Raw genomic sequence first — 25605 nt, forward strand, 5'->3', positions numbered from 1 at the left:
GCTTCATTACCCCCACAACAACCCCAACCCCTCTTCCCCCTCTTCCACCCTCTTCAACAGGTACCAATAGCACGGGAAGCACAATGTAACTGTCATCAATGCTCACTTTCATCCCGGGAGAACCTAGTTGTTAGTGCGTACTCGATATGTACTATGCAAAGTTATGCTCTGGGTTAACATGTTCTGAAGACTACTGTACATACCTCGGCTGATCGGTCTGCAGGTTGGAGGAACCACTACCGAGACATTTACAGAAGCCGATGTTTGGTGCTTTATCCACTACTTGGCCTGCGTGGGCGTGTGGGGGAGGGGGAGGGGGGACAAGTGGAAAAGCCCAGGGTCTTGAAGGAGTAGAACCCAGGGTAGTACCAACGTGTCAGGGCTAACATCTCCCTCGCTGGCGTTGCTCTTGGGTGATGGGCCTGTGTAAGTATAAGCCAAGGGGGTTCGAGGAGCCCGCTGCCTAGTGTCAGTGATCAGCTAAAGGGCAAGCAAAGCCCAGAATACGGTGACAGGGATGCGGGCTCTCGGGAAGACAAGATGCAGATGGGGTCCCAGAGTAATCAAGGGTACGTAAGTGTGCATATCTGAGACCCTTGTCATTGAGTTTCGATGTTTGATGCTTTTAATGATGTTGCCATGGTGAAGGAACGAGGCTATTGGAGGCCACGAGGCCCGGCTTCGGGGAGGGTGTTGACGTCGTTACGGCAATATGAGTCCTGTATCTGTCAAAGCTTTCCATAATGGGATAGTTGGTTGGGCAAATGTACAATAGATGCCCAATTCATGCCCAAAGCGCTCATTTACTGGCCTCATCCGACAGCCGTCACTTCCCGAACCCCTCGGCCGCTCGGCCCGAAACATGATACGGCATCGATACCACCTCCTGCCAGAGTCGCTCAGTAACCCACCATCTCGTCGTTGTACGTCTTCATACTGTCTGCAACACCGCAACGTGGAAACTTTGCACCCGTACGCCCGTTCCGCGTGCCTATGGCACTCCAAACGACTGGATCTCTACTTCCGTGTGGCCAATTTCCGTCGTAGCTTCGATCACCTCGGCGGCAAGCAAGGTTGGTACCTGGTCCGCGAATGCCGGGTAAGCGCAAAAAGCACAAGACAGCAACAACCCAAAGTCACGCCCGACCAGAATCGCAAACGCCGAACAAGATGTCAGCGAGAGTGGGGAGATCTAGAGCAATGACTATAGCATCCAATTGACGCCTGTGTCCCAGACGTCTGATCTTCCCTTCTTCTAATTTTCCCGCGGCACATCTGGTGGACGCGCGGGCCAGGCTAGGTGGAACATTGTCATGCAGTAGGGCCGTAGCGAAGTGGCGCTGAGGCACCAGCGCATCTTCTGCGTGACAGACCATCGTCTATTCCAGACGCTATTCTCCCTTCGCCTTTAGCAGGATGGCCAGTTGGCGAACGTCGGCGCGTTCCACAGCGAATCTTGCGTCAGCACGATAAGCGTTCTCTGAGCCAATTGGCCCGTGGCGTGACGGTCGGAGAGATTATGACCAAAGCTGTTCCAGTTCCGCTGGGAACCGTAGACTCACATCGTGGCCAGGACACTGAGCCCTGCGATTGCCCCTACGCCCAACAGCGCGAGATTGTTCCTCAACCCCTCTCCTAACTGGGCAGCAGCGGCCCAAGTTACCACACCAGCAGCGCCCACCCCTACAAGGACAGCAGGGCGTGGAAGAACGGGAAGGACAGCGGTCCTAGTACGTGCGAAACGCCACGCGTGAAATCCGGCGTACCCGATCCGGACAAGCATGGCTGCGCAAGACGCATAGATTAGGGCCTGCTCCCTTGTAAACCACACCATTCCTGACAATCGCCACAGCGCGAGCACGAATGCCGCGCTACTGCCACCCATCACCCACGCCTGTTCCGACATCTGCGCGGGAGTTGCGGACGCGGCATGGAACGACTCGAGGATCCCATTGAGGCTCAGCAGCGGGAGGTACACTGTGAGGTAAGTCTGGAGCGTGCCCGCCGCGTTAGTTTCGGCCGTATACTTCCGAGGTAGGAGGAGGGGAAGAACCGCCGGGAGCAGTGGTGGAAGGAAGATGGGAAAGAGAAGCATGAGGTGTAAGGATGCCCGGACTGCAAAAGTGAGGAGAGGGAGTGTGGCGGGCGCAGTGAGGCTGCGCGACCAGTGCAATCGGAGGGTCTCCTCGAGAGGCTGGAAGATGATGCGCGCGATTAGCGAACCTGTAGTCAGCGTTGGTAAGGCGGGAGGTGCGGCTACGGAACTTACCGTAGTTCATGGCGATGGCGTACCCGCCTTGGTCGCCCAGCGGCGAGATATACCCCACCGCAATCCGGTCTGCCTCCGTAAGGAGATGCTTGACGACGCTCTGGCGAGTACCGGCGATAGCGAGGCGGCGGGTCTCAAGGTCGGCCCCCTCCCCCTTCTTGGCGAAGAGGAGGTCTGGAAGGGCCGCCGCCCTGCCATACGCCCACAGGTACCGGGCAGCAAGCCATGCCGAGCCCGCCCAGTATCCCACCGCCAATCCCAGGAGAGCGCCCCGACCCTCATTGTCACCGAAGTAGGACAGCGCCACCAGAAGGGCGAAGGATAGCGCGGTCCGCACTACGGCCTGTCCTCCCTCAGCAGCGACGCGGACCTTCAAATCGCCCCTGGTAGCACGGATGTAGAGTGGTTCCACAAGAAGTTCGAATAGTGCGCCGACCACATAGAGTGCCAGCGAGAGGTGGAAGTAAGGCTGGGCTGTGGTCGATAGAGGCGCGGTGGAGAGATAGAGTGTGACCGTGGCCAGAGCTACCCCAAATCCGAGGCGGAAGGCCCAGATGGAGATAATGGAAGTAGACGAGCGGAGTACGGCATTCCGCACCCCCTCACGGGAGAGGAAGAGGATCGTCGCGGCGACGAGGTCGAACTGGATCGCGGCGGTGCCGAAGACAGCCGGTGGGGCATGTCGTACCAAGCCCTGGTTTAGGATGAAGGTGAGCGCACGTGAGAGGAGTTGGAGGAGGATGAGTGCGCGACCTGTTGCTAATGGAGAGGGGGAGTCGGTTTTGGAGAGAGAAGGAGCGGGGGAGGAAGGAGCGGAGGAGGAAGGAGCGGGAGAGGAAGGAGCAGGTTTATCTGGAAGAGCAGGGGGAGCCTTCCCTTTTATCGTTAGACACATTGTAGCGGTTCTTACCTTGTATTTGTGCCTGCGTGGCTTGAGCGCGTGTTATTGGCATTGTGAGGGAGATGGGAGATGGGAGATGGGATATGGAGGATGAAGAAGGTGCTGAACTACTGAGCGGAATTGACGTGTCGACGCGACGTCATGTTACCGGCCCGGTCATCTCCGCCAATCTGCCGCTGTTGAGCTGCGGTCGCGTTGCTCCCTCATCTCCTATCATCTCATCTGACATCTCCTCTCCTATCCTCTCCTCTTCTCATATTCTCTCTCCTTTTCATCTCTGCTCTCATTCCTTCCTCTTACTTTGCTCCGCGCACGTCTCCTCCGCGCAATGCATCCCCACATCCACACCTTCCTCCCATCGTCGTCACCAGACATTTCCCTTGAATGCCGGATCTACCTCCCCTCCGCAGTCACGTCCACCTCCCTCGGCCCGTCCCTGTCAATGGAGGCGGACTCTGAGCCCATCCCGTTGGAGAGGATAGACAAGGCGGCACTGCGCGACTGGGGCATCAATCGGCTGATCACGGCAGCACATCCTTGGGCGCGGCTGGGAGGGAACATGCTCTTTCCGTGAATTTGCCTTTGTTCGGTAATCCCCTCCTCACCTTCCTCCCTTCCTTCCTTCTTTCCTTCCTTCCCCCTGCTCTTCTCCTCTCTTGCCCTCCTCCTCCACCTTACCCTCCCTCCATCTCCTACCCCCTTTCCATCCTCCATGTACACGTACTATTGGGATCTAACACCAGTGTAATCGCTCACCATCTCCCTCGCGCAGTATACGATGCCAACTGCCCTGCCGCCATCGCCACCTTCAACGTCCGCGGCGTCGGTCTCTCCGAAGGATCCCAACCATGGCCTGGATGGGGCATCGGTAGCGACGGGGAGGACTTTGGCGCCGTCGAGCGTGCAGTGCTTGGTCTGCTTGGCGACGTGGCGGTGTACCGGCTTGTGAGTGTTGGCTCGCAGACCCAGACCCTACTTCTCCCTCTCCCTCGTCGTTGCCAGCTGCGGCGCTTCTCCGTCAGCTGAACCCAGGGATACTCGTACGGAACTAACCTCGTGCTCAGCGCACCGCCACCAAATCTGCGCCGCACGATGCTCGTTTCACCAGCCCCGACGCTCTTCAAAGCGATGACCGTCATGTGCGGCCCCACTTTCCAACAAAGTTTGGATGCCGCGCTCAACGCCGCACCAGACGGGGAGACGATTTGGGCCGTGTATGGCACGTCGGACGAGTTTACGGGCGTCTCGACGCTCCGTGCGCTGGGAGGGAGAAGGGCCGATCTGATCCACAAGGTGGAGATTGAGGGGTGTGGGCACTTCTACGCGCGAGGTGAGGACGGACGGTCCCTGCGTTCAGCTATCGAGGAGTGGATCGCATAGACTCTGGTTGTATAACAGCTTAGTATGTGGAGTTTATCTGCTGATGTCTACAGACCCTACCGCTTGCTGATGCTCCTGACTAGTTGAGCAGCTTACCACTCATCAGGCGGGGAAGAACCACCTTGCGCCAGACATCGCTTACCTCTGCCATCAGTTCCAAATCGGCACATGAGAACTGACGAGTCGGGGTACGACTCGGGAACTGCACAGCGATCACCTCCCAGTCCGGCTTGGCAGTCTGCCACCAACTCTGGCTGTCCCTGCAGCTCACCCCCAGAACCTCCCGCGGGAGGTGTAGCTTCATCGCCCCATCCCATCCACGCTCACCAGCACTCCACTCCCGGCCCTCAACCAGGGCAGGAAACATGACCTTACGCCACACGTCGCGGCACTCTGGGGTCAGCTCCTTCACCCGACCGCAGCTGACGAGACGCAGTCTTACCGACGCTTTCAGCGAGCGGGGCGTAATCGGCCTTGGAAAACTGGTATCAGCTTCAGGAAACCAAGGATAGCTGACCTTGGCAACAAGAGTGACGAGGAGCGCACGATCGTAGCTTCCTTTGCCTTTCCCCTTTCCTTCCTCCGCGCAGCTCTTCTGGGCCGGCAGACTCCGTCTCGGCCTTGACCTTGACCTTGACCTTGGCCGCGCGGCCCTTCTTGGCTGGGTTCTTGTCAAGGGATTCGGCCAGGTAGAGCGGAAGGGGACTGGGGGAACGGAAGTGCTTGTGCTTCACCTGAGCGGAGTAGGGTTCAGGACGGGGACGGAGGGGACGCAGGCGCGTGGGGGGGGGGATTATTTTTTTTTTGGGGGGGGGGGGGGGGGGTGTTGGGTGTGATGTGGTGAGAGGGGGGGATGGGTGTGGTGAGGCGTGGTGAGGCGTGGTGAGGCGAAGGCAGAGATGTGGTGAAGTGTCGGGGTCGGGGAGATGTGGTGAGTCTAAGATGACGGTGATTGGGGGGATTGGAAGCTGGAGTGGGAGTTCAGAGTCGGGAATGGGAGTTGGGGGGAGTCGGTTGGGATGTGGGAGGATGAGGAAATATGAAGAGGAGAGTGCGCTAGAGGGTGAAAGCGATGACGAGGTTAAGCGAGGACGAGGGGTTAGTGAGTGTGAATGACTGTGTGTGTATGTGTGAGTGATCAAACCCCCCCTCCATCAAAAAGTCCAAGAAAGAGCCACGCTGTGTGTCACACTGGGCGCGCGTTTTCTTTCGGACGATCAACCTTCCTTCCTCTGACCCATGGTATTGCACCCAGCTCACCCCATCTCATATTCTTCATCTGATATTCTCTCTTCTCTTTTCTCTCATCTACATTCGCTACGTCTCTCGGCCCTCGTCAGCTCTCAGCCATTGAACTTTCCTCCCTGGCCCTCACCCCCGTCACAATGACCAAGCCCAAACTTAAACCCAAGCTCCCCACCAAGCCCCGTTCCTCCACGAACAAGCCCCCTCCTCCAGTCAAAGGCCCCAAGACCCGCACCATCTCCAAGTCCCTCGTACTCCAGATGCTCCTCGTAAAGCTGGCAGACTCGAAGACGTGTGACTGGCATGCGCTCTCTCTGCGCCTCGCACCACCCAAGTCAAAGCGAGGGAAGGTGAAGGCGGGCATCTCGGGAAGCGACCTCCATGAGCTGTACCATAACGTCAGCTTGAAAGACGAGACAAGCTGACATCAGTTCATCCTGCCTGGCCTGAAGGCTGGTCGCCCTCTCTGGAGGGAGGGAGAGGGTAGAGATGTCGAGGTTGAGGAAGGCGAGGAAGGTGAGGGCGAGTTTGAGGAGGAGGAAGGTGCTCCCACGTCCCCAGTTGCGTGCCAACGAGGCGCCGCTAGACTGACCACGGTCGATGAGGGAGGGAAGAGGGAGGAGGAGGATGATGAAGACGAAGAAGGTGACGACGGGGCCGACATCGATGACGAAGAAGCCGAGATGAAGGCCGCATTAACCCCCACCAAGCTCAACTCCAAGGCGGTCACAAGCAACTCACCTGATCTCAAGGCCGTCGACACCGATGCAGAGCCCCAAGAAGACCGCGATGTCGAATTCGAAACGTCATCGCGGAACAAGAGCGAGCGCAGGTCGCCCGAGGTTGAGACGGAGCCCGAGGAAGGCGTAGATAGCGAGCACGAGGCGGAGCCGGTCCGCCGGTCGTCGTCGTTCGCTCGCGCTCCTAGCCTCACGCTACCCGCGCGTCCGCAACACACGGGGAAGGAAGACGAGCTCGTCGCGACGGAGAAGATGGAGTCTTCCTCAAGCTCTATTCCCACCAGCCTACGCCTCAATCTGGAGGACAACGACAACGAATTCAAGAACGAAGACGGCGACGAGACCAAAGCGAGCGGCGATGAGTCGGAATGCGAGCCGGAGACACGTACGATGCGTTCACCGCACTCCAGCTCGACGCGCGACACACCCTCGGCCCGGTTCGTGAAGTCGCCACGCAAGAGCGCCAACTGCCAACCCCCATCCAAGCCGCAGGGCAGCGACGACACGCGCGAGACGCGACGGACGGGTCACTGGCCCAAGCGCAAGTATACCCGCACCAGATTTCCGACTGTCATCGACGCCGAGTCGCAGGCGAAGAGTTGCAAGATATTTCCACCGCCGACGCTCAAGAATGCTCGGAAGCAGCCATCTGCCTCGTCTCCGGTTGACCCGTGTCCTTCTGCCAGCGACCCGAATCACGAGGACGACCCCTTCGACGACACCGGCAGCGCACAGTACGTCGGCGAACGCGAGCCACCGCGCAAGCGAGCCAAGGTTGAACCCTTCGACTTTGACGATGAGCCGAGCTCGTCCGCAACCTCACCCAAGACCACGTCAACTCCCAAGGCCCCAAAGGCCCCCCTTAAGTCGTCTGTGAAGAGGACCCCCAAGACTGCACCACTGGCAAAAACCGCCCATGTCCCCAAGTCCACGCCCAGGACCCCAACCCCGGTCGCCAAGCCCCTCGCCAAACCTGCGCCGAAGCAGCGCCGCAAGATGCAGACGAAGAACGAGTCGCCGGCCGAGGCTCCAGCCCCCAAGCGCTCGTACTGGGCCCAGTAGCCTTTCCTGACATCAGAATCCCTTCAGCGTCTCCATCCACCATCATCTGTAATATGCCACGCAAGCACACCAGTCATCTGTATTCAGCCGGTCGCATATCTGCCTTCCTTTGTTGCCTGTTGTCTGCTAACTACCCATGCTGCCATGCTTTGCCTACTACTTGAGTCAGCCACACGCCACAATCCCCACCGCTCACCTTGCCCTCTTTGCCCTTCTTCGACTCGGCAGCCTTAGCCGCCTCCTTCTTGGCCTCTGAAGCAGTTGCTTCCTGCATTGCGGGCGTCGGCTTGCCTTTGGGTCCCTCGTGGTCGGCACGCACGTCGGCCTCGGACTCGGTCTGTGGTTAGATGGACACAAATCGGACTCACAGCATCCTTGCTCATCGAAGTCTCCCACTTGCCGGTATTCGGGTCGCCTCCATCGAGCTGCGCGTATGCGCGTGCAAGCGTCGGCCGCGCAGCCGAGCGAATAGGACGAATAGCGAGGCGAAGGGACATTATGGTTCTTATGTATTTAGATGTGGGTTGAGAAATGCCAAGGTGGATGGCGCCTTATATGACATGCACTCTGTCTCCATGTCTATCCCCTCACTGGAACCATACGACAATGTGCCAATGAGGATATGAGGAATGGGTTGCTGTCAGCTGCTCTATGACGCTAGCTAGGGCATAGAAAGCTGGGCAGTGGGCGGCTGGGCACCGCAGCAGACAAAGTGTTAGGGAGGCTAGACTGGCTGGGCCGTGAGAATAGTTGCTAGCGAATACACCAAGGTCGAGGGTCGAGAAGTGTGCTGGAGATTCCGGGGTGACGTCAACCCTTCATCAACGGCCAGGCCTTATCCACCAACTTTGGCGCGGTGGAATCAAGTGCCCGAGGCGACGTATGCCGGTATGGCACGTGGCGTCGCGCGGCGTCGCAGGGCTTAAGGCGACAAGTGTCTTGTTCTCTTCGGTTGAGGCGAGCCGGAGTGGTCCGCGGTTCGCCGCGACGCGTTCCAACAGTCCGCCTCGGGCTGCGCCGTACCATTGTCCTCCCTTTGTGCCGCTTCACCCGGCGCTAAACGTACATGGAGCGCGGCCTCGTCTCACATAATGTGCATGTACTGTACAGACAGCGGACCTGAAACAAGCCTAGATGAAAATGTATGTAGGAATTGAGATGTTCCGGAATGACCGGACAGACAAAGGCTTCACGTTGGTCAGGCCCGCGGTGACCTCCCCTAATAGATTGTGTGCATGCGCCTGCGCGCACTTAGTCGTCGGCACGTGCAGCAAGTGGGCCGCTGGGACGCCGGATGACCTCGTCGTCGCCCAGGCTCGAGCGGCTGATGAAGCTCGCAGCGTCGACGCTCACGAGGCTCGTGCTCGTGTCGGTGCGGCACGGGGCTGGCTTGAACGGGCTCAGTGTGGGCGACTTGGGCGTGACCTTGGTCAGCTCGGTCTTGGCAGGCGTCTCGGGACCCTTGTCCGTGTCGGGACCGGAGGTCTTGGGAACGTCAATGGGTGCAGCGAGTGCCTTACCCGTCGCGGGCGGGTCGGGCAGTGCCGCAGCCTGGCCGGACGGGCTGGCGGCCGGCGTCGTGTCGCTCAGGGGAGAGTCGCGGGGCGTCGCTTCAGAGTCGGGTCCCAGGTTCCCAAACGACAGGAGGTCCTGGCCTACCGGCGCTTCGATCGGAGTGGGCGCCGCAAGCTCGGTCACGGGTGAGTCGATCGGCGGTTCGACGACAACGGGTATCGCGGGTGGCGTTGGGACGACTTCCGCGTCCATCTGTCCAGGGGAGTCGGTCAGCAGAGACGCAGGGCCGTCGTCCGTCGCGGCAGCGAGCTCGCGCGTTAACGGGTCGTGATCAGTCTCGGTCATGGGTGTCGCCACTTCGGCAATGGCGGGCTCCGCCGGTCCAAGTGCGGCCTGGAGCGCCAACGCGGCTCCCCGTCCAGTTGCTGGCACGTCGAGGGAGCGGCGCGTCACGGCGTTGCTGAGCGGTGACGGAGTGTGTTCCGAGTGCAGGCCTGGAGCTGGGCTGGGAGTGGACGACGAGCGCGCGCGGTTCCCGCTTGGCGACGCAGAACCGAACGTCGGGGGCGAAGGGGCGAAATGCACGCTCGACTTCGAGTTGGCCCTACTCCGGTTAACCGTGATCTTGGAGAGAAGCTTCGCCGCGCGCCCGCCCTCGTTCTGCCGCCAGCTGGAAAGGGTGTCGGCTGCCCGCGACGATCGGCGCGAGCTCGTGCTCGGTGTCGGCGAGCTGGTTCCGCTCGGGCCCCTGCCGTTACTGCTGCCGTTGTCCGTCGATGGCCCGGCTGATGGACCTGCGGCGGTCTGCCCGGGCTGAATATCGTGCGCATGTTTGCGCTGGTACTCCTCCTGGTCGAGAAGCGAGAGCCGCATGGCCTCCATGATCATCATCTGCCGTCAGCTGACTGATATTGACACATTAGCTCACCTCCTCCATCTCGCGCTCGCGCTCGCGCGTACGACGCGACCGCCGCGACCCGCTCTCCTCGGGTGGAATGGACATAGAAAAGTCGGCCTGGCCCGTCGCCCGCGACGACGTATACCCGATTGGAATCAGACGATCGCCGACCTGGCGCATGACGATGCGCCGCGCAGCACGACGCGCTGCTTGTGCCTTGACGGCGTTGAGCTTTGCCTCCCAATCGGGCCGTATTGCGTCGATCGTAACCACCTCCTTGGCCTTGCAGCTCACGCTCTTGCGCCGCTTGCCTTCTTCACGGAGAGCCGCAAGGTCTGACGACCCAGGCGAGAGGGGGCGATCAGACAGGGCAGTGCTGAACTCGCTCGCGCCGCCGTCAGGGGAAGTGGCCAAGGCGGAAAGAGGAGCGGGGCTGGCCGTGCCGCCAGGGCTGAGGATGCCGCTGGGCGTCGGCAGCGCTGCAGTTGGCCTCTCGTAGATGACGCCAAAGTCAGTCTCAACACAGAATGGACAGCTTGCGGGTTCGCTCTCCAAGTGTGTGGTGGTAGCCTCGGCACGCTTCATCTGCACAAAGCATTCGGTGCACAGCGGCTGCTGGCAACACCGGGAGGTGTTGATATTCGGCGGGTAATACAGGAAGCAGATGGGGCACTCGATTGCGCCGAGGTAGGCCTTCTCCTCGCGACGCTGACGCTCAGCGCGCTCCGCCTCGTGCGAGAGTCGGCGGCCGCGCGCGATCGTCTCACGCTCTTCACGCAGCTGCGCCGTTGAAGAGTTCTCGACCTGCTCAGCAAAGTCCTTCTCGCGCGTCTCCTCAAGTTCGTGTGCCACTTGGGCCTCGGACCAGTCCTCCTCATAATCGTCAAGGCCGCGGTAGAACGGCGCGAGTCGTTGGTCAAGAATGAGCGCCGTCACTATCGTCTTGCTGTAATCGTGTGCTTGCGGCAGGCCGAGCGCGTGTGGGTTCTGGGGACTCAGGTGTCCACCGTAAGGCATCAGGAGCGGCGTCGTGGGAGGTGGGGGAGACGCGGGCTTGGTCGGCTCCTTGTCCTTGTACGACGCGGGTGGTGGCGGGGGCGCAGATCCCGCAGCCTCGAACGGTGGAGACCCGCCCTGATGGCTTGGAGCGTTGCCCATGGTCGTGGGTGGATTGCGAGGGGTCGAGTATTGCGAGGTCCGGAGAGGTAGTCGGCCTTGGCAAGAACCGTAAAGCTAGTGCTGCGCACGCAGAGGTTGGTGATTCAGCACAGTTGGGTGAGGCCTGGGCCCAGGGGTGTTAGTGGGTGGCGAGGGCTATGTTGGGCGTCACGCTCGGTGCGTCGGGGCCAGCAGTTTGGGTCACGACGTTAGGCGGGGCCAAGTGTGTGGGGCCGCGGGTGGTCGATGCGTGGGAGGGAAGGGTTGATGGCGGTGAGGGAGGGCCGGGAATGGCAAGTGCGTCACGGCCTGGGTGTGCAGCGGGTATGGGCGCTGGCGGGTTGTGCGGCGAGAGGGCTAGTGTATGCTGTTCTCGCCACCAGAGGGATGTGCGAAGTGGAAGATGCAGATAGACTACTCGGTGTTGGCCGCGTGTCAATGAGTGCAGATCTGATGCAGTCGAATGCCAAGTGACAGACGACCGTTGACGGCTCGGTTAGGCGAATGTCCCGGAGCGGCGGCTGGAGACGTTGGGAGGCGCAATGTTGAGATGAAGTGTGCAGTCGCTTTTCGGTAATGAGGATGTGGATGATGCAAGAGAGTCTGTGGATGACGATGAGACTAGAGACTCTCTTGTTAGGAAGAGAGAGGGAGATTGAGATGGAGGAATGGATAGCCCAGTTGATAGAGTGGGCTGGGTGGCTGGGGTGGCTGAGGTGGCTACAATGGTCATCCCAATGTTCCAATGGATGATGCCATCGGGCCTGCTCCGCCCGCCCCCTACAACAACCTACGTAACCGTTCTCTCGTTCTCTCACTCTTCACAACCCTCTTTCCAACCTTGGGAACCTTGGAAAACTATCCACGCATCTCCTTCAACCTATCATTCGGACCATCGCACCCTCGTCTGCACGACGATATCAGTGCTGGACCTCAAGAATAAAAGGCCTGCAACGATCCGAATCAGACCCTGGGGCCCTGCAGCCCACCACCAAACCGGGCCGGTGGGTAGCCGAGACTGACGTCTCCTCTCACTAGTACCTCAGGCCCGGCGGACAAACAACTTCCCGCGTCGACGCGTCCTTCATCATGCATTCCTCCAAGTCTGCTGTACCATGGCATGTCGTGGCTATGCACTGACATCCGCTCTGACATGGCCCTACCGCGCCGCGCCGACCACAGGCCGACCGTTGGCCCCAAGCCCCTTGGATTTCGCCTTCCTCCCCCGGCCCATGCCCTCCTCGTTTGGCTGCTCGATCACGAGTCTCTCGACGTATGTCCACGTCTCACTGCGCCGCTCGCTCTTGAGGTCGCCCCACGGCCGGTCCTGCTCGAAACACCACTCGTGTGCCTTGGCGGCTTCCTTGGCACGTTTGGACAGGTTCAGTGGCGGGGAACGGGGTCGAGGCATCGTCTCAGGCGCCATGGGTTCTTTGCTGCTGGTCGGAGGAGTCGCAACTGCCGTGTACGTCGTAGTGGTGAGGGTCGCCTTGCCGCGCCCCTTGCTCTTGCCCTGTCCGCTCTTGATCGTCAGGACCTTGCGAGCTGCGTCGGCCGTGCTCTGCAACTTGCGGGCTCCACCAGGCAGGGTGGGGAATGCGCCGCCGCCTGACTGGGCCAGCAAGCGGGCCTTGCGCTCGCGCTCCGCGGCGTCTCGTTCGTCCTGCTCGCGGGCGATCTGCGCCGCGATGTCACCCTCAACGCGTAAGATCAAGCGGGCAAGACCTGGTGGTGATAATGTCGGACGAGCGCATGATGGACAGGGTGCGTGGGCCGGCTGCAGCGAGCAGAGAATCAGGCCGCATGCAGCGCATTGCGGCGTGTAGCGGGAGAGGTCATGCAGTCGCGCTGCTATCAGTTTGACATACCAACCGTAGCTCACCCTGACAGAAACATGGCGGCGTGTTGACCGGCGCGCCCTTGCCCATACCCGCCTGCATCTGGCGCAAACCCTCGACGATGCCCTCAAGGCGCTTCGTCTCCTCGCTCTTTGGCAGGTCCCAAACCTTCTCCTCCTTCGCCTTTCCCTTCTCCTTGGCTGGTTTTGTCGACTCCATAATCGTCACGGCGCCACCAACGCGATGGGGGGTGTGTGCGCCGCTGCCTGCCGTCCGCGTCCCGCCGCGCGCAGAGTTGCCACGCGATGGAAAGAGGTTGTCGTCCCGGTTCTTCTGGTACACCTTGCCGCCGGCACCGAAGGCGCTTTCGAGTTCCTCGGGAAGCGTTGCTGAAGGGGTGCGCGGAGCGGGTGACTGGGAGGCTGCAACGGCGAGCGCGGCCGTGTTCTTCTTCTTCTTCTTGATGCTCAAGTCGGCGCGAATGAAGTCCTTCAGGTCGGGGGAGGTTTGAGAGTGCGAGCGCTCATTGGCCACGGAGGCTGAGGCATATCTAGGAGTGGGTTGTATAATGCGCGGGGCGGACGGACCTGGTTGCGCGGTGCTCGCCCCGGGAAGAGGAGGGAAGCGGTGTGCAGCGTAGCGGTCGGCGAAGGCACGGGCGGCTGAGGTTGGTCCGAGGAAGTCCTAAGTGTAAGCGCGGCCCCCGTGGTTGTTGCTGGCGGTCCCAAGACATAGCAAGCTTTCGGGCCCAGCTAGTCTGCTTCCACCTGAGGAGCTGATTGCCCATCCTACCACCTTCCTTCCCCACCCGGCCGCCTTCGCTCACCTGCAGCTGTCCTCTCAACCGCACCTCGGACGTGTACCCCTCGAGGTCAGGGATGATGACCTGGTTGATAGTCTCGAGGTCTGACGTCAGATGCAGAGCCCTAGATGCAGCTGCGCGAGATGGAAGCTGATGCCCGACAGCCTGCGATGCGGCGAAGGAGAGGAGGGAAGACGACACCCACCAAGACCAAGGATGTCCGCGAGCGACTGCGCAACCCACGCTGGAGCCATGGTGTAGTTTCTATCGGAAGAACAAGAAGAGAGGGAGTACGTTGGGAATGCAGTTGAAAGAAGGACGGCCAGAATGGTGGAGATGTGCGATGATGATGAGGATGATGGACAAGGAAAGAAGTTGACGACACGAAATCAATCAGACGTCACTCGGTAGCCAATTTCGGATCCGAGTAGCCTCAGTCTCACCAACACCCTCCTCAAAATACCCCCCAACTACACAATGATCCTTATAACAACGACTCCGAAAATGAGTAGAGTGCATGCTGTCGGTGCTACAATGAGATTGTCTACTTCGCGGGCTGGGCCTGGGCCTGCTCCGCCGGCGGGGCGCCGGCGCTAGGCGCACCTGGGGCATGCTCGCCGCCCATGCCAAACATGCCCTTGATCCCTGCCTTCATCTCGGCCATCTGGCGCTCCTTGTCCTCCTCGATCATCCTGAGTATGTTAGCAAGGTGTGGATCGGAAGTGGTGGAGGTCTGGAGCCACCGTGTACTGTGGACCCATAGCCAGACATCCGGCGAGCCTTGCGCACGCGCCAACTCGCAGGTGACTCACTTCATAATTTCGGCGCCGTGCTCCTTGTAGTACTTCTGCTCCTCCTCGTACATGCGCTGAGCCTGCTGACGCTTGATCTCGAGGTACGTCATAGGCTGCTTGGGGCGCGGCGCCTGCTGTCAGCTCATCCTTCTCCGAACTCACCGAGGATGAACCCCCAAACACGCTCGAGAGCGACCAGCCGCCGCCCGAGCCGGTGGGGTGGTTACGCTCCCACTCAGCGATCGCAGCGTCTTTGGCCTCGGCCTCCTTCTTCGCATACTCGCGGGGGATGTCCTTGCCCGCGTAGTGCTTCAGGACAGGGCGTACGTCGGCCGGCTGGAAGATACCGATGGCTGATGTTAGCTACCTCAGCACTTGAGCACGTACACTCAAGGAAAGGAATCATCTCTACCAGTCCGCGGTCACCCTTGCTGCCGTTCCATGGCTTGAGGATAATGGCGTTGTCGGGCTGCAGAGACGCGTGCTCCGCGTTCGTGTCGAGCATGACGACCTTGGAGAGATCGCGGTTGAGGTACGTGAGGTCCTTGACGATGTGGCCATCGACGTAGCGAGTTGCGTCACGGAACAGCTTGTAGGGCAGGTAGAGGGTCATGGGGTCGAGCTTCTCGGCGACGGGGAGGGCGGTCTGAAGTCAGCTAGCTGGTTCGGAAACGTCTCAGCTGGGAAGAGGGAACTCACGTAGACAGGCTGCGCGGAGAAGACAACAATCTCGTAGAACTGGCTCAGGTAGGCGAGGAAATAGTCGACCCCCGGGCGCTTAGCGGTCCGCCATCCGTTCTGGCGGTCCCACGTCGAGTGAACGAGCAAGTCCTCAATGTCCACCAGCAGCGTGTACGGGCGCTGGTGGGGAGGCGGGAGAGGGTCTGGGAGGAGCTTGGTGAACGCAGGCTTGGAGAAGATGTCGGTGAGCTCGCCGACGTTGTTCTTGAAATTCTCGAGCGGGTTACCACCCTTCTCCTTGCCGTCCTGGTTACCAAGGTAGTACGCAGCACCGACACCACCGATGAGCAGCGACACCATGCCGAGGCGCGACATGAAGCGGCGCTGCCTCTCAATGCTCGACACGTACTCGGGGCGCTTCTTGCCACCTGCCCTCTTCTTGTCTCCCTCCTTCTCCTTGCCCTCCTTGGGCTGCTCAATGAACGGAACGTTCGCCTCCGGGTCAATATCCAGCGAGGGAAGCTTAGACAGGTCCGGCTTGTCAGGGATCTCGTCCACCTCCTCGACAGGAGCCGCCGGCTCAGATGGCGCGGCCTTAGACGGCTCAGGGGCAGGCTCAGTCGCCAGTGTAGGTTTGGCGTCCTTGGGGTTGCTCGCTGGCTGCTCGGCAGGAGAGGGCTGCTTTGGGGCCTCGGGCGGGGGAGGAGGTGAGGTCGCCTTCGGCGTGTTCACATCGTCAGGCTTGGAAGTCGAGCCGTCCGCCTTCTTGATGCGGATGTACGCAGGTGCACTCCTGGAAATGGGGCGTGCCATGAGCGGCACATTGCGGGCAGCAAGAAGCCGCACGGTCGAGGTACGCAGCATGGTTGTTAAAGAAGGTGGTGAGTAGTCGTCAAAGTCAAAGACGTCAGGTGGCCGAGATCGTTCGCCGCTCGTTGGCTTGGATCTGGAGAAACCCGAGCCGAACAATTTGGTTCCGACTTGACATATGCTGAAGCAAAAGCAAAAAAGATGTGCCCCCACTCAGAATCGAACTGAGGGCTAGAGATTATGAGACTCACGTGTTACCATTACACCATAGGGGCATCTTATTTCTGTCATCCTTAGCTGTTACATGATCTGATGGTTGAGAATCTAATTTGATGCAGCGGTCTCAGGAATGGTCCTACACAGATTCTATGCACCCAGAGTGATGCAGAACACGGTATAATATTCTCTCAAGGGCTCTGAGCTCTTCTCTAATATCAGAATCGCTACAATGTCGGGAAGTCGTAAAGGAGGTACTAACCTCAATTCCGTTCCGTTTTCTCCCAGAACCTTCTCGCCCCCAGGTGGAACAGTGGAGGAGGTGGAGGCGTGGTGGAGGTGTTCATGCCAGCATGACGCGTTGCGCTCATTCTCAACATCTCTCCATCGCACACCACCATGCCTCTCCTCAGCGTCTTCGTCCTGTCGTCCAATACGGGTGGCGAGCGCCGCCTCCATTCTGATCTCACGGTCGCGCAGCTCAAGGTGGGTGCTGCTTGGCGTCGGATAGCTGGGACCGCTGCCAGGGACTGCCACCAGATTAGCGGTCGAACACGACCGTGCTGTTTCTTCATCGCCTTCCTTGATGAGCTTTGCTTCTCCCTTCAACCTCCTTTGACCTCCTCTGGTGTCACTCCACCTGCTTTCGTTGAGATAGATCATCTGCGACACCACCCGGCGCCGGCCCGCGCTGACCCCAGGACAAGCTCTTCACCGTGACGGGCATCACACCGCAGTACCAGGTCCTCTGGCTCTACCGCTCGATAGATGCGGCCGAGACCGGCGGCACGCCTATCGCCAGCCTCTCCGACGAGGTTGCGACACTCGCGAGCTACGGCGTGCAGGACATGTATTGCATCAAGGTGAGCCTCTTCCTCCGCCTGATTGAGTGCCGACTCTGGTACGCCCATGAGCTGGGCGCTGGCGCGCGAGTATCAAAAGCAGCTAGGGAATTTGGGTGGACAGCTGACGCCAGGTCGACAACACCGACCCAACAGCGCGTCCGGGCGAGTTCACCGACATCTCGGCTGTCGACAAGTTTGAGCTCACGGACTCCGAGTACGCAGCCCGCCGCGACACCGTGCAGGCGCACCTCAAGGCGAACAAGCTGGGAAAGTACGCCGATGCGCCTGTCCCCATCGCGTTCTCACCTCCCACCGCCGTCCCGTCCGATGTGGTGGTGGGCGCTCGTTGTGAGGTGCAGGGCGAGATCGAGAGACGCGGGACGATCCGCTTCGTCGGTGAGACGACATTTGGGAAGGGCGGCGTGTGGGTTGGTGTCGAGCTTGATGAGCCCATGGGAAAGGGTGATGGGAGGTGAGTCAACACGATAAGGATAGCGGAGAGCTGAGGGAGCACGGAGGAAGATGGAAAGGGCGTAGAAAGGTCTGGAGTGAAGGAGCTGTGGGAGGCGTAGAGACACGAGGGAGAACCCGCTAACACTAGTGTCGACGGGACGCGCTACTTCCAGTGCCTGCCAAAGTATGCGTCGTTCGTGCGCGTCGACAAGGTCAAGGTCGGCGACTTTCCCGAGGAGGACCTGATGGCCGATGACGACGACGAGATCTAATACATGCATGTGACTAATGTGTACCCAGCCGCTGCTTTTTGGACACTCACACGTCCACTCATGCCGGTAGACATCGAGACAGCCCGTCTTAGTCCGGAGGGCTCAATGGAATCGCGACCAACACGACTTGCACGGTGAGACGTGGCCACCTACATCTCTAGGCGACCTTCCTCGCCGCTAAATCTCATAAAAATACCCAAAATCTTCCTTTTCTATTCTCCACTCTTCTCAATGCTCCATTCTCCCTCCCTCTATACAATTTCGTCTCTCCTGATACCCTTCCCACTTTCCAATTTCTCTCTCCCTGTTTCCCCCCATGCCACCTCCTCCCTTCCTGTTCTCCTCAACCATTCGCCTTCTCATCATGCCCTTCATTCCCCCTCGGCTTGTCCGCTACGCGGCCGGTGCCACACCCCCATCCTTGCCCTCGTCGTCAGCGCCCACTGTCACACCTGCCCCACTGTTGCGAGGCGCCCCGGATACCCTGACGGACGCTGATCCTGGTGATCCTGGTGATCCTGGTCTTCCCACTGATCCATCTAACACTGATCAGTCCGCGGCACGACTCCCCTTTCCCGCAACTCTACCACCCTCTCTACCTAGATGGTTCCCTTCACGTCATACCTCTTTCTCACTCTCTGAGCCACCCACATCCCCGACACCCTCATTCCCCCTAAGCAGGTCGCCACCATCTACTTACCAACAGGCCGTCCAGCCATTCTCTCGTGAGGGCTTTCCCACAAAGGGGCCTGAGCCCAATCCGCACCCAGAACGGCCGCTCCAGCCCACGCTGTCGCCCCGGTCAGCGCCGTCACTCCCCGTCCCTACTGATCTGACGAGTGACGACGACCAAGTCCTAGACACCTTCTTTTCCATCACCATCCCTCGCATAAAACAACCGCACAGCGACGAAGAGGTCACTATCCCAACAGAAGGCGCGCGCATCAAGGACGACCTTGAGGGTGCAACCGAACCATCCATCGTCGAGCGCACTGTCACCCAGGACGCCACTGAGAGATCGTCCAAAGGGAAGAGCCTTCCCGCCGGCCACCTCTCTGGCAACACTCTCCCGGACCCAACAGTCGTCGAAGACGTCGCCCGAGAATCCGACTGTGCCGAGGAGGCAGTTGTCGAGGAAGTCATTTGCAAGCGCATGACACCACCAGAGGAGGAGCTCGCCGTTCCCACGTACGGACCCGTTACCCAAGAAGTCGCTGGGTCCCATTCCATGGCGGAGGACCTTGTGACGACTCGCGGAGCATTCGACATCACGAGCCCGAGCAGCAGCAAGTCTCAGGTCGTCGACGACCCTTCCTCATGGGCCAATCCTCTCCCGACGCCTCTGTATACTGTCAAGCCAACTCATTTCCTTGTGCACAGAGTGGAGGGCCACCAACCAGAGCAGCGCTTAGAGACACTCCTACCGCCGTCCCAGACGTGCCCACCGGAAGACACGCCCCTCGTCTTTCTCCCACTCGCTCACGAGATCCCCGCCTTTGATGCTTCGCTTTCGGCGGCGTCGGTCTACAAGCCCACGACAAACTCAGATCGCCGTCTCGCGCCACCAGTGATACCTAAGAATCTCCCGACACCCGAAGCCGAGTGCGCTACCTCCCAGCCCGTGACGTCTGACGCCCAACTCTCCGACGCAGTCCTGCAAAAGTTTAGCAAACTCGACGCCCAGGTCAATCACCTTTACCAATTCACCCGCCAACTGGCGACAGTCTCCCGTCCCGTCTTTGAGGCGGTCTCTTCTCATGAGATGACGTTGCAACACGTCCAGTCATCCCTGTCCAAAATCCGCAAGGGCATGGATGTGATGTTCAACTCAGACTTGCCGGGGAGGGCACGTACACCGCCTAACCTAATTCCCAGTCCGCACGATCTCTACTCTCGTTTCCCGTCTTTGAACGACCGTGTCTTCGACGGCACGCTCCCAGCCGATGACCTTGGTGTCTACATCGCGAAACCCTCCAATCGCTCCGTGGAGCTGCGGCCGGCTGGCTTTTGCAGCGGCTTGAAAGCAGCTCACGGTACCACCAGCGGAAGCCCGACGAAAGGAATCGACCACCCGACGACTGCGCAACGGCAGGCTGAGGCCGTCCTGGACCAGGAGGATGAAGAAGAGGTGCCAGTGGGCCTGACGAGACTTCTCTCTCCGCCGCTCTCCTGCAATGCCTCTCTCCTGGCCACAAGGACGGCCAGAGCGGCAGTCGATGTTAAACGTGAGCCTGAGTCTGGACGTATCAACAAGGCTCCCGACGTCGCGACGAGCTCTGCAGAGGGGAATGCCCTCAACTTCGTGTCGGCTGCCAACTTCAGCAATGTCGAAACTTCTTCTCTCAGCAAACACAGCTATGCCACGAAGGGGCCGCTTGCGTTGCGCCTGGCCGACACCAGCAACCAGCCAACTGCTAGTGTCGCCGAGAATCCTCTCGAGTCCGAGACTGACCATTTTGACCTCGAACTGTCTGATGACGCCCTCGTCGGCCTCATGGCCTTTGGCCAGTCGTTACCTGTGCAATCCCCAAACCTCCTGTTAACCTCGAATCTTGCAGAGCCAGCCGACCCAAACCTGTTCCTCACCTTCAAGCCGACATCATTCGCTCCACCCGTCCGATCGAACCAACGTAAGATCAAGATGCTTCTCTCCTCGAACAAACAATCTTCATCCACCAAGCCGTCCCCCTCACCTATTCCATCGTCAGCCAAGTCCTACACTGTATCGACAACGAGGCGCAACGGCGGTATCTCCGGTGCTTCGAGCGAGACTTCGAGCTCCAAGTCCCAGTCAGAGCCACCCTCCAGCCTCCAACAGAGCTCTCCCGCCACAGAAACAACAGCCAAGTCGTCACTCTTGAAGATGTGCCGGAATCCATACGCTGTGGCGGTGAGGGAGGAGCCTCCCCGTAAGCGGCGGCGAACTGAGCGCCGACACGGGATCCCTGGGCGACTCGAAAGATTGCTCGTTATGAGCAACGGGCGCCGCATCATCAAAGAGAGCGTATGGCCCAAGTTCCCTAAGGGCTGGAATACCTGGCGGATGCTCAAGCAGGAGGTACAGTGTGATGGGGTGAGCTAGCTACATACAGCCTTGCCAAGTTGACGCTAGTGCAACGGGCGCCTTCACTACCCTTGCGCTGGGTTGACACTCGACGTGCTCTTGGTCGAGTCACCATTCTACTGCCCCGACTGTCAATACTTAATCGCCGGTAACCTTTTCAGCTGTACGCACTGACCAAGTAGCCGATCGCGAGGACGAGATCCTTCCGGGCCCTGCGGACCGATGTGTGCGCCACGACTGCTGCCGGAGGTGGGTTCATCCATTCGGTTATCGTTAACCGCAGGCGCAAGCAGAAGATGGAGGTTGACGAGATGGACGACGAGGAGTACTTCATCAAGCGGGTGATTGGGTGAGATGTCCTTTGCACGTAACGTCAGTTGACATCAGCCGCCGTGCCATCGGGCGTTTGGACCCGAACGACCGGAATTCTGGCCGTGTCTTCGAGTATCTCGTCGAGTGGGAGGGGTATGATATGGAGGACAGCACCTGGTGAGCTGACTGGGTCCGTGCCTCAGCTGACACAAGGGAACCTGCGGGCCACATTCACCAGGATAAGGACGGCAATCGGCCGTATGTCGACAGCTTCCTGAGCGAGGCCAAGAGGGCCGAGGTAAAGCTTCGCCTGCGAGTTGCAATGCTGCCCGAGTCCCAGATCCTGGCGGTGTGGGATCCCCTGAGCGGCGAGAAGCGCAACAAGAAGGGAAAGGCCAAAGCGACGAACAGAGAGTCCGGGGAGGAGGATGACAGTTATTAGGTGTTCACTAAGTTATCGAGATGTAAACAGAGACCCATCACTTGTGCGTGCCCTTTGGACGACGGAGCGTTGTCCATTTCAGGCACGGGCTGGAATTGAAGGGTCCGGGTCAAGAAGTTGGTGATGCAACGTGGTACATGTCAACAACACACAATGTCCGAATCCAGACGCGTCGTGGTAACTGGTACGCCCCTCACCTGAATGTGCTGACTTTAGGTGCGAGTGGTCTCCTAGGCCGCGCGGTAGTGGAGGCGTTCCGCGCGCGCGGCGACGACGTGACGGCGCTGGCACATACCCGCGTGCGCGACGGCTTCACCCCGCTGGACCTGACGGATACGAAGGCGGTCGAGGCGTTCTTTGAACGCCCAGTGGACGTGGTAGTGCATTGTGCGGCGGAGCGGCGTCCGGACGTTGCCGAGGCGGTGAGTCCGTCCGTCCATTCTGTTGGGGGGAGGGAGGTGGGAGGGGGAGGAACAGATGGGAAGAGTTGGGCCTAGCTGCCAGCTGACACCAGAACCCAGCCGCCGCCGAGGCAATCAACGTCGCCGTACCCGCGGTCCTGGCTTCTCTGGCTGCCAAACACGGCTTCACGCTCCTCTACCTCTCGACCGACTACGTCTTCGACGGGCGCAAGTACGTTATCTTCTGATGTAGCTGACCCAGACCACCATATGATGCCGATAGCGAGACCCACCCGCTGCAGATGTATGGGAGGCAGAAACTCGCCGGCGAGCAGGCGATCCGTGTGGCAGGGGCACGCGCGTGCGCCCTCCGCGTGCCGGTGCTCTATGGGCGCACCGAGTTTAATGCCGAGTCGGCGGTTAATGTGTTGGTTGATGGTGAGTCTTGGTCCCGTCATCCCGTCATCTTCACCTTCCTTCCCCTTGACTCCTCCCCTACTCAACCTCCTCCCCTCCTAGCCCCCTCCTCTTGTCCCCCACATACCACCCCGTCCGCGCCCACTCGCTCGCGCTCTCGCTCACGCTCGCAGTCGTCAAGGACCAGTCTGGCAAGAAATACACTATGGACGACTACCAGATCCGTAACCCCACGTGTGTCGAGGATGTCGCCCGTGTCCTCTTCGACCTCTCACGCACCCCCAACCTCCCCCCCATTGCGCAATATCGCAGCACAGGCAAGCCCTACACCAAGTGGGACATGACGAAGGTCATCGCAGCCGCCCTCAACCTCCCGCTCGACCACATAACGCCCTTCTCGACAAAGCCGACCAACGGCACCGAGCGGCCGTGGAACACTGAGCTCAGCATCAAATCGCTAGAGGAGGCTGGTATCAGCACTGCCGAAGCCAAGACTTTTGAGGCCTGGTGGACAGAGTACCTCCAGTAGACTGATAGAGTGCATGCAACTAGTAATACCGATCTAAGCCAACCATCCCTACGGCCCGCCTCGCTACGGTGGGCGCTCACTTCTTCCGCCGCGCCTCGGTCACCTTCTTGCCCTTGGCGGGCTTGGGTGCCGGCTTGGCCGGAGATGGGGTAGCACTCTCAGCGTCCCCCTTCTTGAGCTTGATCCCCTTGGTCTTGAGGAGGTGCTTGCGTTTGCTCTCGGCGATGAGGGCTTCGTCCTCGGCCGCGTTGAACGTCGACGTGTTGGCTTCAGTGCCATCCTCTCCAACATGCACAGCAGCCTCCTCTTCTCCCTCGGTTTCCTTGGTCTTCTTGGCACGCTTCCCGACCTTGAACTTGGCGACGTAGAAGCCGTCCATGTTGTGCTTGTGGGGGTAGTAGCGGCGAGTCATGCTCAGCGACGGGTTGAAGTGCTTGCCCTCAAAGCTGGTGAAGCCAGGAACGCCAAACTCGAGGCCAGTCTCAACGAGCTTGCAGTGGGGACGCTTGCGCAGCGCATAGTCGACCACACTCTCGTCCTCGTCGACAGTAACCGAACACGTCGAGTACACGACATACCCGCCCGTTGCGGAGTTGGCGTTGACCGAGTCGAGCGCGCACAGGATGAGCTGCTTCTGGAGGTGGGCGAGGAGCTGGAAGTCACGCTCGCTCTTGTTGACCTTGACGCTCTGGTCCTTGCTAATAACGCCAGTACCCGAGCACGGCGCGTCGAGAAGGACACGGTCGAATCCGCCAAGGACACGGGGGAACTCGCGCGCATCGTAGTTGCACACCACAACGTTCTTGCACCCCATGCGGTGCACGTTGGCCGTCAGACTCTTGGTGCGGGCCTTGTTGCTGTCGTTGGCGAACACGAGGCCCGTGTTCTGAAGCAGTGCCGAGATGTACGTCGTCTTGCCGCCGGGCGCGCTCGCCATGTCGAGGACGCGCTCTCCGGGCTGAGGGGCAAGTGCGATAACGGGGAGGAAACTGGACGCCGCCTGAAGCATGTAGTGACCGGCGAGGTACTCTGGCGTCGCGCCGACGGGGACGGGCGACTCGAACACCTGCAAACCGACCTTGGACCATTTGCCAATCGGCTCGAGGTTGACGCCACGGTTGATGAGCGCCTGAGCAAGGTCGCGCCGGCGTGTACGCAACGTGTTGGCGCGGATGGTGACAGGGCGAGGCGACTCGTTGCTCTCGAAGAAGGCGAGCGCCTCGTCGGCCGTGAAGAGCTTCATAAGCTTGGCAACCAGGAAGTGGTTGTAACCAAAGTAGGTCGCAATGTCGTGCTCGAGCTGCACGAGGTGGTCGGAGCGGGACCTGAGGTCAACAATCTTACTGGCAAGGGATACTCACTTGCCTGGAACGCCCTTGATACCCTCGTCCTTGGCGGCAGTGCACACCTGGACCAGCCAGCGCATGCGGTTCTCCACATCGCGCAGGCTCACACCGTGCTCGTGCTCCTCGTCGACCCCATCCACCGCGGGAAGAGTGTACCCCTCGTCGTCAAGGTCGTCCTCGAGGTTGGTCTGGATTGCGTCTTCGTCGTCCTCGTCGTCCTCCTCCATCGGCACATCCCCTCCCTCCTCGTCATCGGATGCGAACGCGCTGTCGACGTCGTCGTCGTCCATCTCATCGTCCTCGGACGGGAAACCAAAGTCGTCGTCCATCATCTCCTCGTCCTCCTCATCGCTCGGGGCAAGGTCGAGGTCGAAAGCGTGCTGTCCCGCAGGCATTTGCTCCTCGCCGTTGGCGGCGGCCTCAAACTCGTCCTCCGAGTCCGAGAAGACGAGCTCGCGCGCTGGTCCCCGCTCAATTTCGGGAGACGCAGCCTTCTTCTTCTTAGGCTTGTCGGCAGCCTTGCCCTTGGCCTTCTTGGCCTTGGGCGCAGGCATCTCCTCCTCGTCCGACCAGTCGCTGTTGTCAGCTGGAGTGGCGATATTTCGGTGACCTGAATTGCAGCAGTCTGCAGCCCGACTTACCCCTGCTCAAGTGCCTCCTCGGCGTCGCTGTCTTCGTCGACCACATCGACAGCCTTTACTCGCTTCCTCTTCTTGGCCGGGAGCTGGGCCTTGGCCTTGATCGGCGCCGTGGCCGAGGGCTTGGCCGACGACGACTTCTTCGCGGGCTTTGAGGGCTTTTCGGCTCCACCCTTGCGGAGCTTGGCAATGTCGGCATCCGATATCGGGGCCGGAACACCCTGCTTTGTCCTTGCCTTGCGTCCCATTGTTGAGTAGTGTTGTTACAGGTTACAGGATGGGAGATGCCATGTGCGGGTGGAGGGCGACAACCTGCTGCTCACTCCTGTCAACTTTTGAGCCTTACGTGGAATTCTTTATCAAATGGGGCCCATTAGAAGCACACTTGCCACTTATTATGATAGCTTTAGGATTAGGGTCTAATGAGGTGATTCAATGGATGCATGCTTCCGCTTCCATGACGAGATCAACAACAACCACTCATGACATGACGTGAGGTGGTACAAGGTTGTCATGTACGTCGACGGAGGGGCCAAACTCTGATATAGACGGATGCACCGGCAACGTTCGGAAGACT

At 59.9% G+C, this 25605-nt stretch overlaps 12 protein-coding genes across 12 annotated transcripts; 5 read left to right on the plus strand and 7 right to left on the minus strand.

Moving 5' to 3' along the window:
* Window positions 1-1391: 1391 nt before the first annotated feature.
* RFT1 (uncharacterized protein) lies at window positions 1392-3164 on the minus strand (the record flags this gene model as incomplete). The annotated part of the gene is made up of 3 exons (XM_060599926.1): window positions 1392-1455; window positions 1563-2223; window positions 2270-3164. 3 exons carry the CDS (start codon window positions 3162-3164, stop codon window positions 1392-1394), a joined length of 1620 nt encoding a protein of 539 aa, XP_060456570.1.
* A 334-nt stretch (window positions 3165-3498) lies between these two features.
* CcaverHIS019_0401260 (uncharacterized protein) lies at window positions 3499-4550 on the plus strand (the record flags this gene model as incomplete). Its single annotated transcript, XM_060599927.1, has 3 exons — window positions 3499-3740; window positions 3914-4115; window positions 4203-4550. The coding sequence occupies 3 exons, from the start codon at window positions 3499-3501 to the stop codon at window positions 4548-4550; spliced, it is 792 nt and encodes a 263-aa protein (XP_060456571.1).
* A 79-nt stretch (window positions 4551-4629) lies between these two features.
* On the minus strand, window positions 4630-5815 carry CcaverHIS019_0401270 (uncharacterized protein; the record flags this gene model as incomplete). Its single annotated transcript, XM_060599928.1, has 5 exons — window positions 4630-4694; window positions 4878-4943; window positions 4993-5032; window positions 5177-5255; window positions 5811-5815. The coding sequence occupies 5 exons, from the start codon at window positions 5813-5815 to the stop codon at window positions 4630-4632; spliced, it is 255 nt and encodes an 84-aa protein (XP_060456572.1).
* A 120-nt stretch (window positions 5816-5935) lies between these two features.
* CcaverHIS019_0401280 (uncharacterized protein) lies at window positions 5936-7597 on the plus strand (the record flags this gene model as incomplete). Its single annotated transcript, XM_060599929.1, has 2 exons — window positions 5936-6193; window positions 6227-7597. The coding sequence occupies 2 exons, from the start codon at window positions 5936-5938 to the stop codon at window positions 7595-7597; spliced, it is 1629 nt and encodes a 542-aa protein (XP_060456573.1).
* Window positions 7598-7750: 153 nt separating this feature from the next.
* On the minus strand, window positions 7751-8094 carry CcaverHIS019_0401290 (uncharacterized protein; the record flags this gene model as incomplete). Its single annotated transcript, XM_060599930.1, has 3 exons — window positions 7751-7753; window positions 7794-7934; window positions 7966-8094. 3 exons carry the CDS (start codon window positions 8092-8094, stop codon window positions 7751-7753), a joined length of 273 nt encoding a protein of 90 aa, XP_060456574.1.
* A 754-nt stretch (window positions 8095-8848) lies between these two features.
* Window positions 8849-11168, minus strand: SIP5 (uncharacterized protein; the record flags this gene model as incomplete). The annotated part of the gene is made up of 2 exons (XM_060599931.1): window positions 8849-10003; window positions 10041-11168. The coding sequence occupies 2 exons, from the start codon at window positions 11166-11168 to the stop codon at window positions 8849-8851; spliced, it is 2283 nt and encodes a 760-aa protein (XP_060456575.1).
* A 1159-nt stretch (window positions 11169-12327) lies between these two features.
* On the minus strand, window positions 12328-14062 carry CcaverHIS019_0401310 (uncharacterized protein; the record flags this gene model as incomplete). Its single annotated transcript, XM_060599932.1, has 4 exons — window positions 12328-13016; window positions 13051-13690; window positions 13833-13912; window positions 14014-14062. The coding sequence occupies 4 exons, from the start codon at window positions 14060-14062 to the stop codon at window positions 12328-12330; spliced, it is 1458 nt and encodes a 485-aa protein (XP_060456576.1).
* A 290-nt stretch (window positions 14063-14352) lies between these two features.
* Window positions 14353-16147, minus strand: TIM50 (uncharacterized protein; the record flags this gene model as incomplete). The annotated part of the gene is made up of 5 exons (XM_060599933.1): window positions 14353-14500; window positions 14621-14733; window positions 14765-14955; window positions 14990-15248; window positions 15302-16147. The coding sequence occupies 5 exons, from the start codon at window positions 16145-16147 to the stop codon at window positions 14353-14355; spliced, it is 1557 nt and encodes a 518-aa protein (XP_060456577.1).
* Window positions 16148-16708: 561 nt separating this feature from the next.
* CcaverHIS019_0401330 (uncharacterized protein) lies at window positions 16709-17879 on the plus strand (the record flags this gene model as incomplete). The annotated part of the gene is made up of 4 exons (XM_060599935.1): window positions 16709-16795; window positions 17011-17172; window positions 17286-17626; window positions 17756-17879. The coding sequence occupies 4 exons, from the start codon at window positions 16709-16711 to the stop codon at window positions 17877-17879; spliced, it is 714 nt and encodes a 237-aa protein (XP_060456578.1).
* Window positions 17880-18243: 364 nt separating this feature from the next.
* CcaverHIS019_0401340 (uncharacterized protein) lies at window positions 18244-21697 on the plus strand (the record flags this gene model as incomplete). The annotated part of the gene is made up of 7 exons (XM_060599936.1): window positions 18244-18311; window positions 18561-20952; window positions 20992-21091; window positions 21126-21192; window positions 21227-21292; window positions 21331-21432; window positions 21469-21697. The coding sequence occupies 7 exons, from the start codon at window positions 18244-18246 to the stop codon at window positions 21695-21697; spliced, it is 3024 nt and encodes a 1007-aa protein (XP_060456579.1).
* A 153-nt stretch (window positions 21698-21850) lies between these two features.
* Window positions 21851-23044, plus strand: CcaverHIS019_0401350 (uncharacterized protein; the record flags this gene model as incomplete). The annotated part of the gene is made up of 5 exons (XM_060599937.1): window positions 21851-21881; window positions 21914-22119; window positions 22212-22330; window positions 22361-22536; window positions 22689-23044. The coding sequence occupies 5 exons, from the start codon at window positions 21851-21853 to the stop codon at window positions 23042-23044; spliced, it is 888 nt and encodes a 295-aa protein (XP_060456580.1).
* A 76-nt stretch (window positions 23045-23120) lies between these two features.
* Window positions 23121-25276, minus strand: NOP2 (uncharacterized protein; the record flags this gene model as incomplete). The annotated part of the gene is made up of 3 exons (XM_060599938.1): window positions 23121-24369; window positions 24406-24966; window positions 25032-25276. 3 exons carry the CDS (start codon window positions 25274-25276, stop codon window positions 23121-23123), a joined length of 2055 nt encoding a protein of 684 aa, XP_060456581.1.
* Between the last annotated feature and the right edge of the window lie 329 nt (window positions 25277-25605).

The sequence above is a fragment of the Cutaneotrichosporon cavernicola genome (assembly GCF_030864355.1).
Source record: "Cutaneotrichosporon cavernicola HIS019 DNA, chromosome: 4".
Classification (NCBI taxonomy): domain Eukaryota; kingdom Fungi; phylum Basidiomycota; class Tremellomycetes; order Trichosporonales; family Trichosporonaceae; genus Cutaneotrichosporon; species Cutaneotrichosporon cavernicola.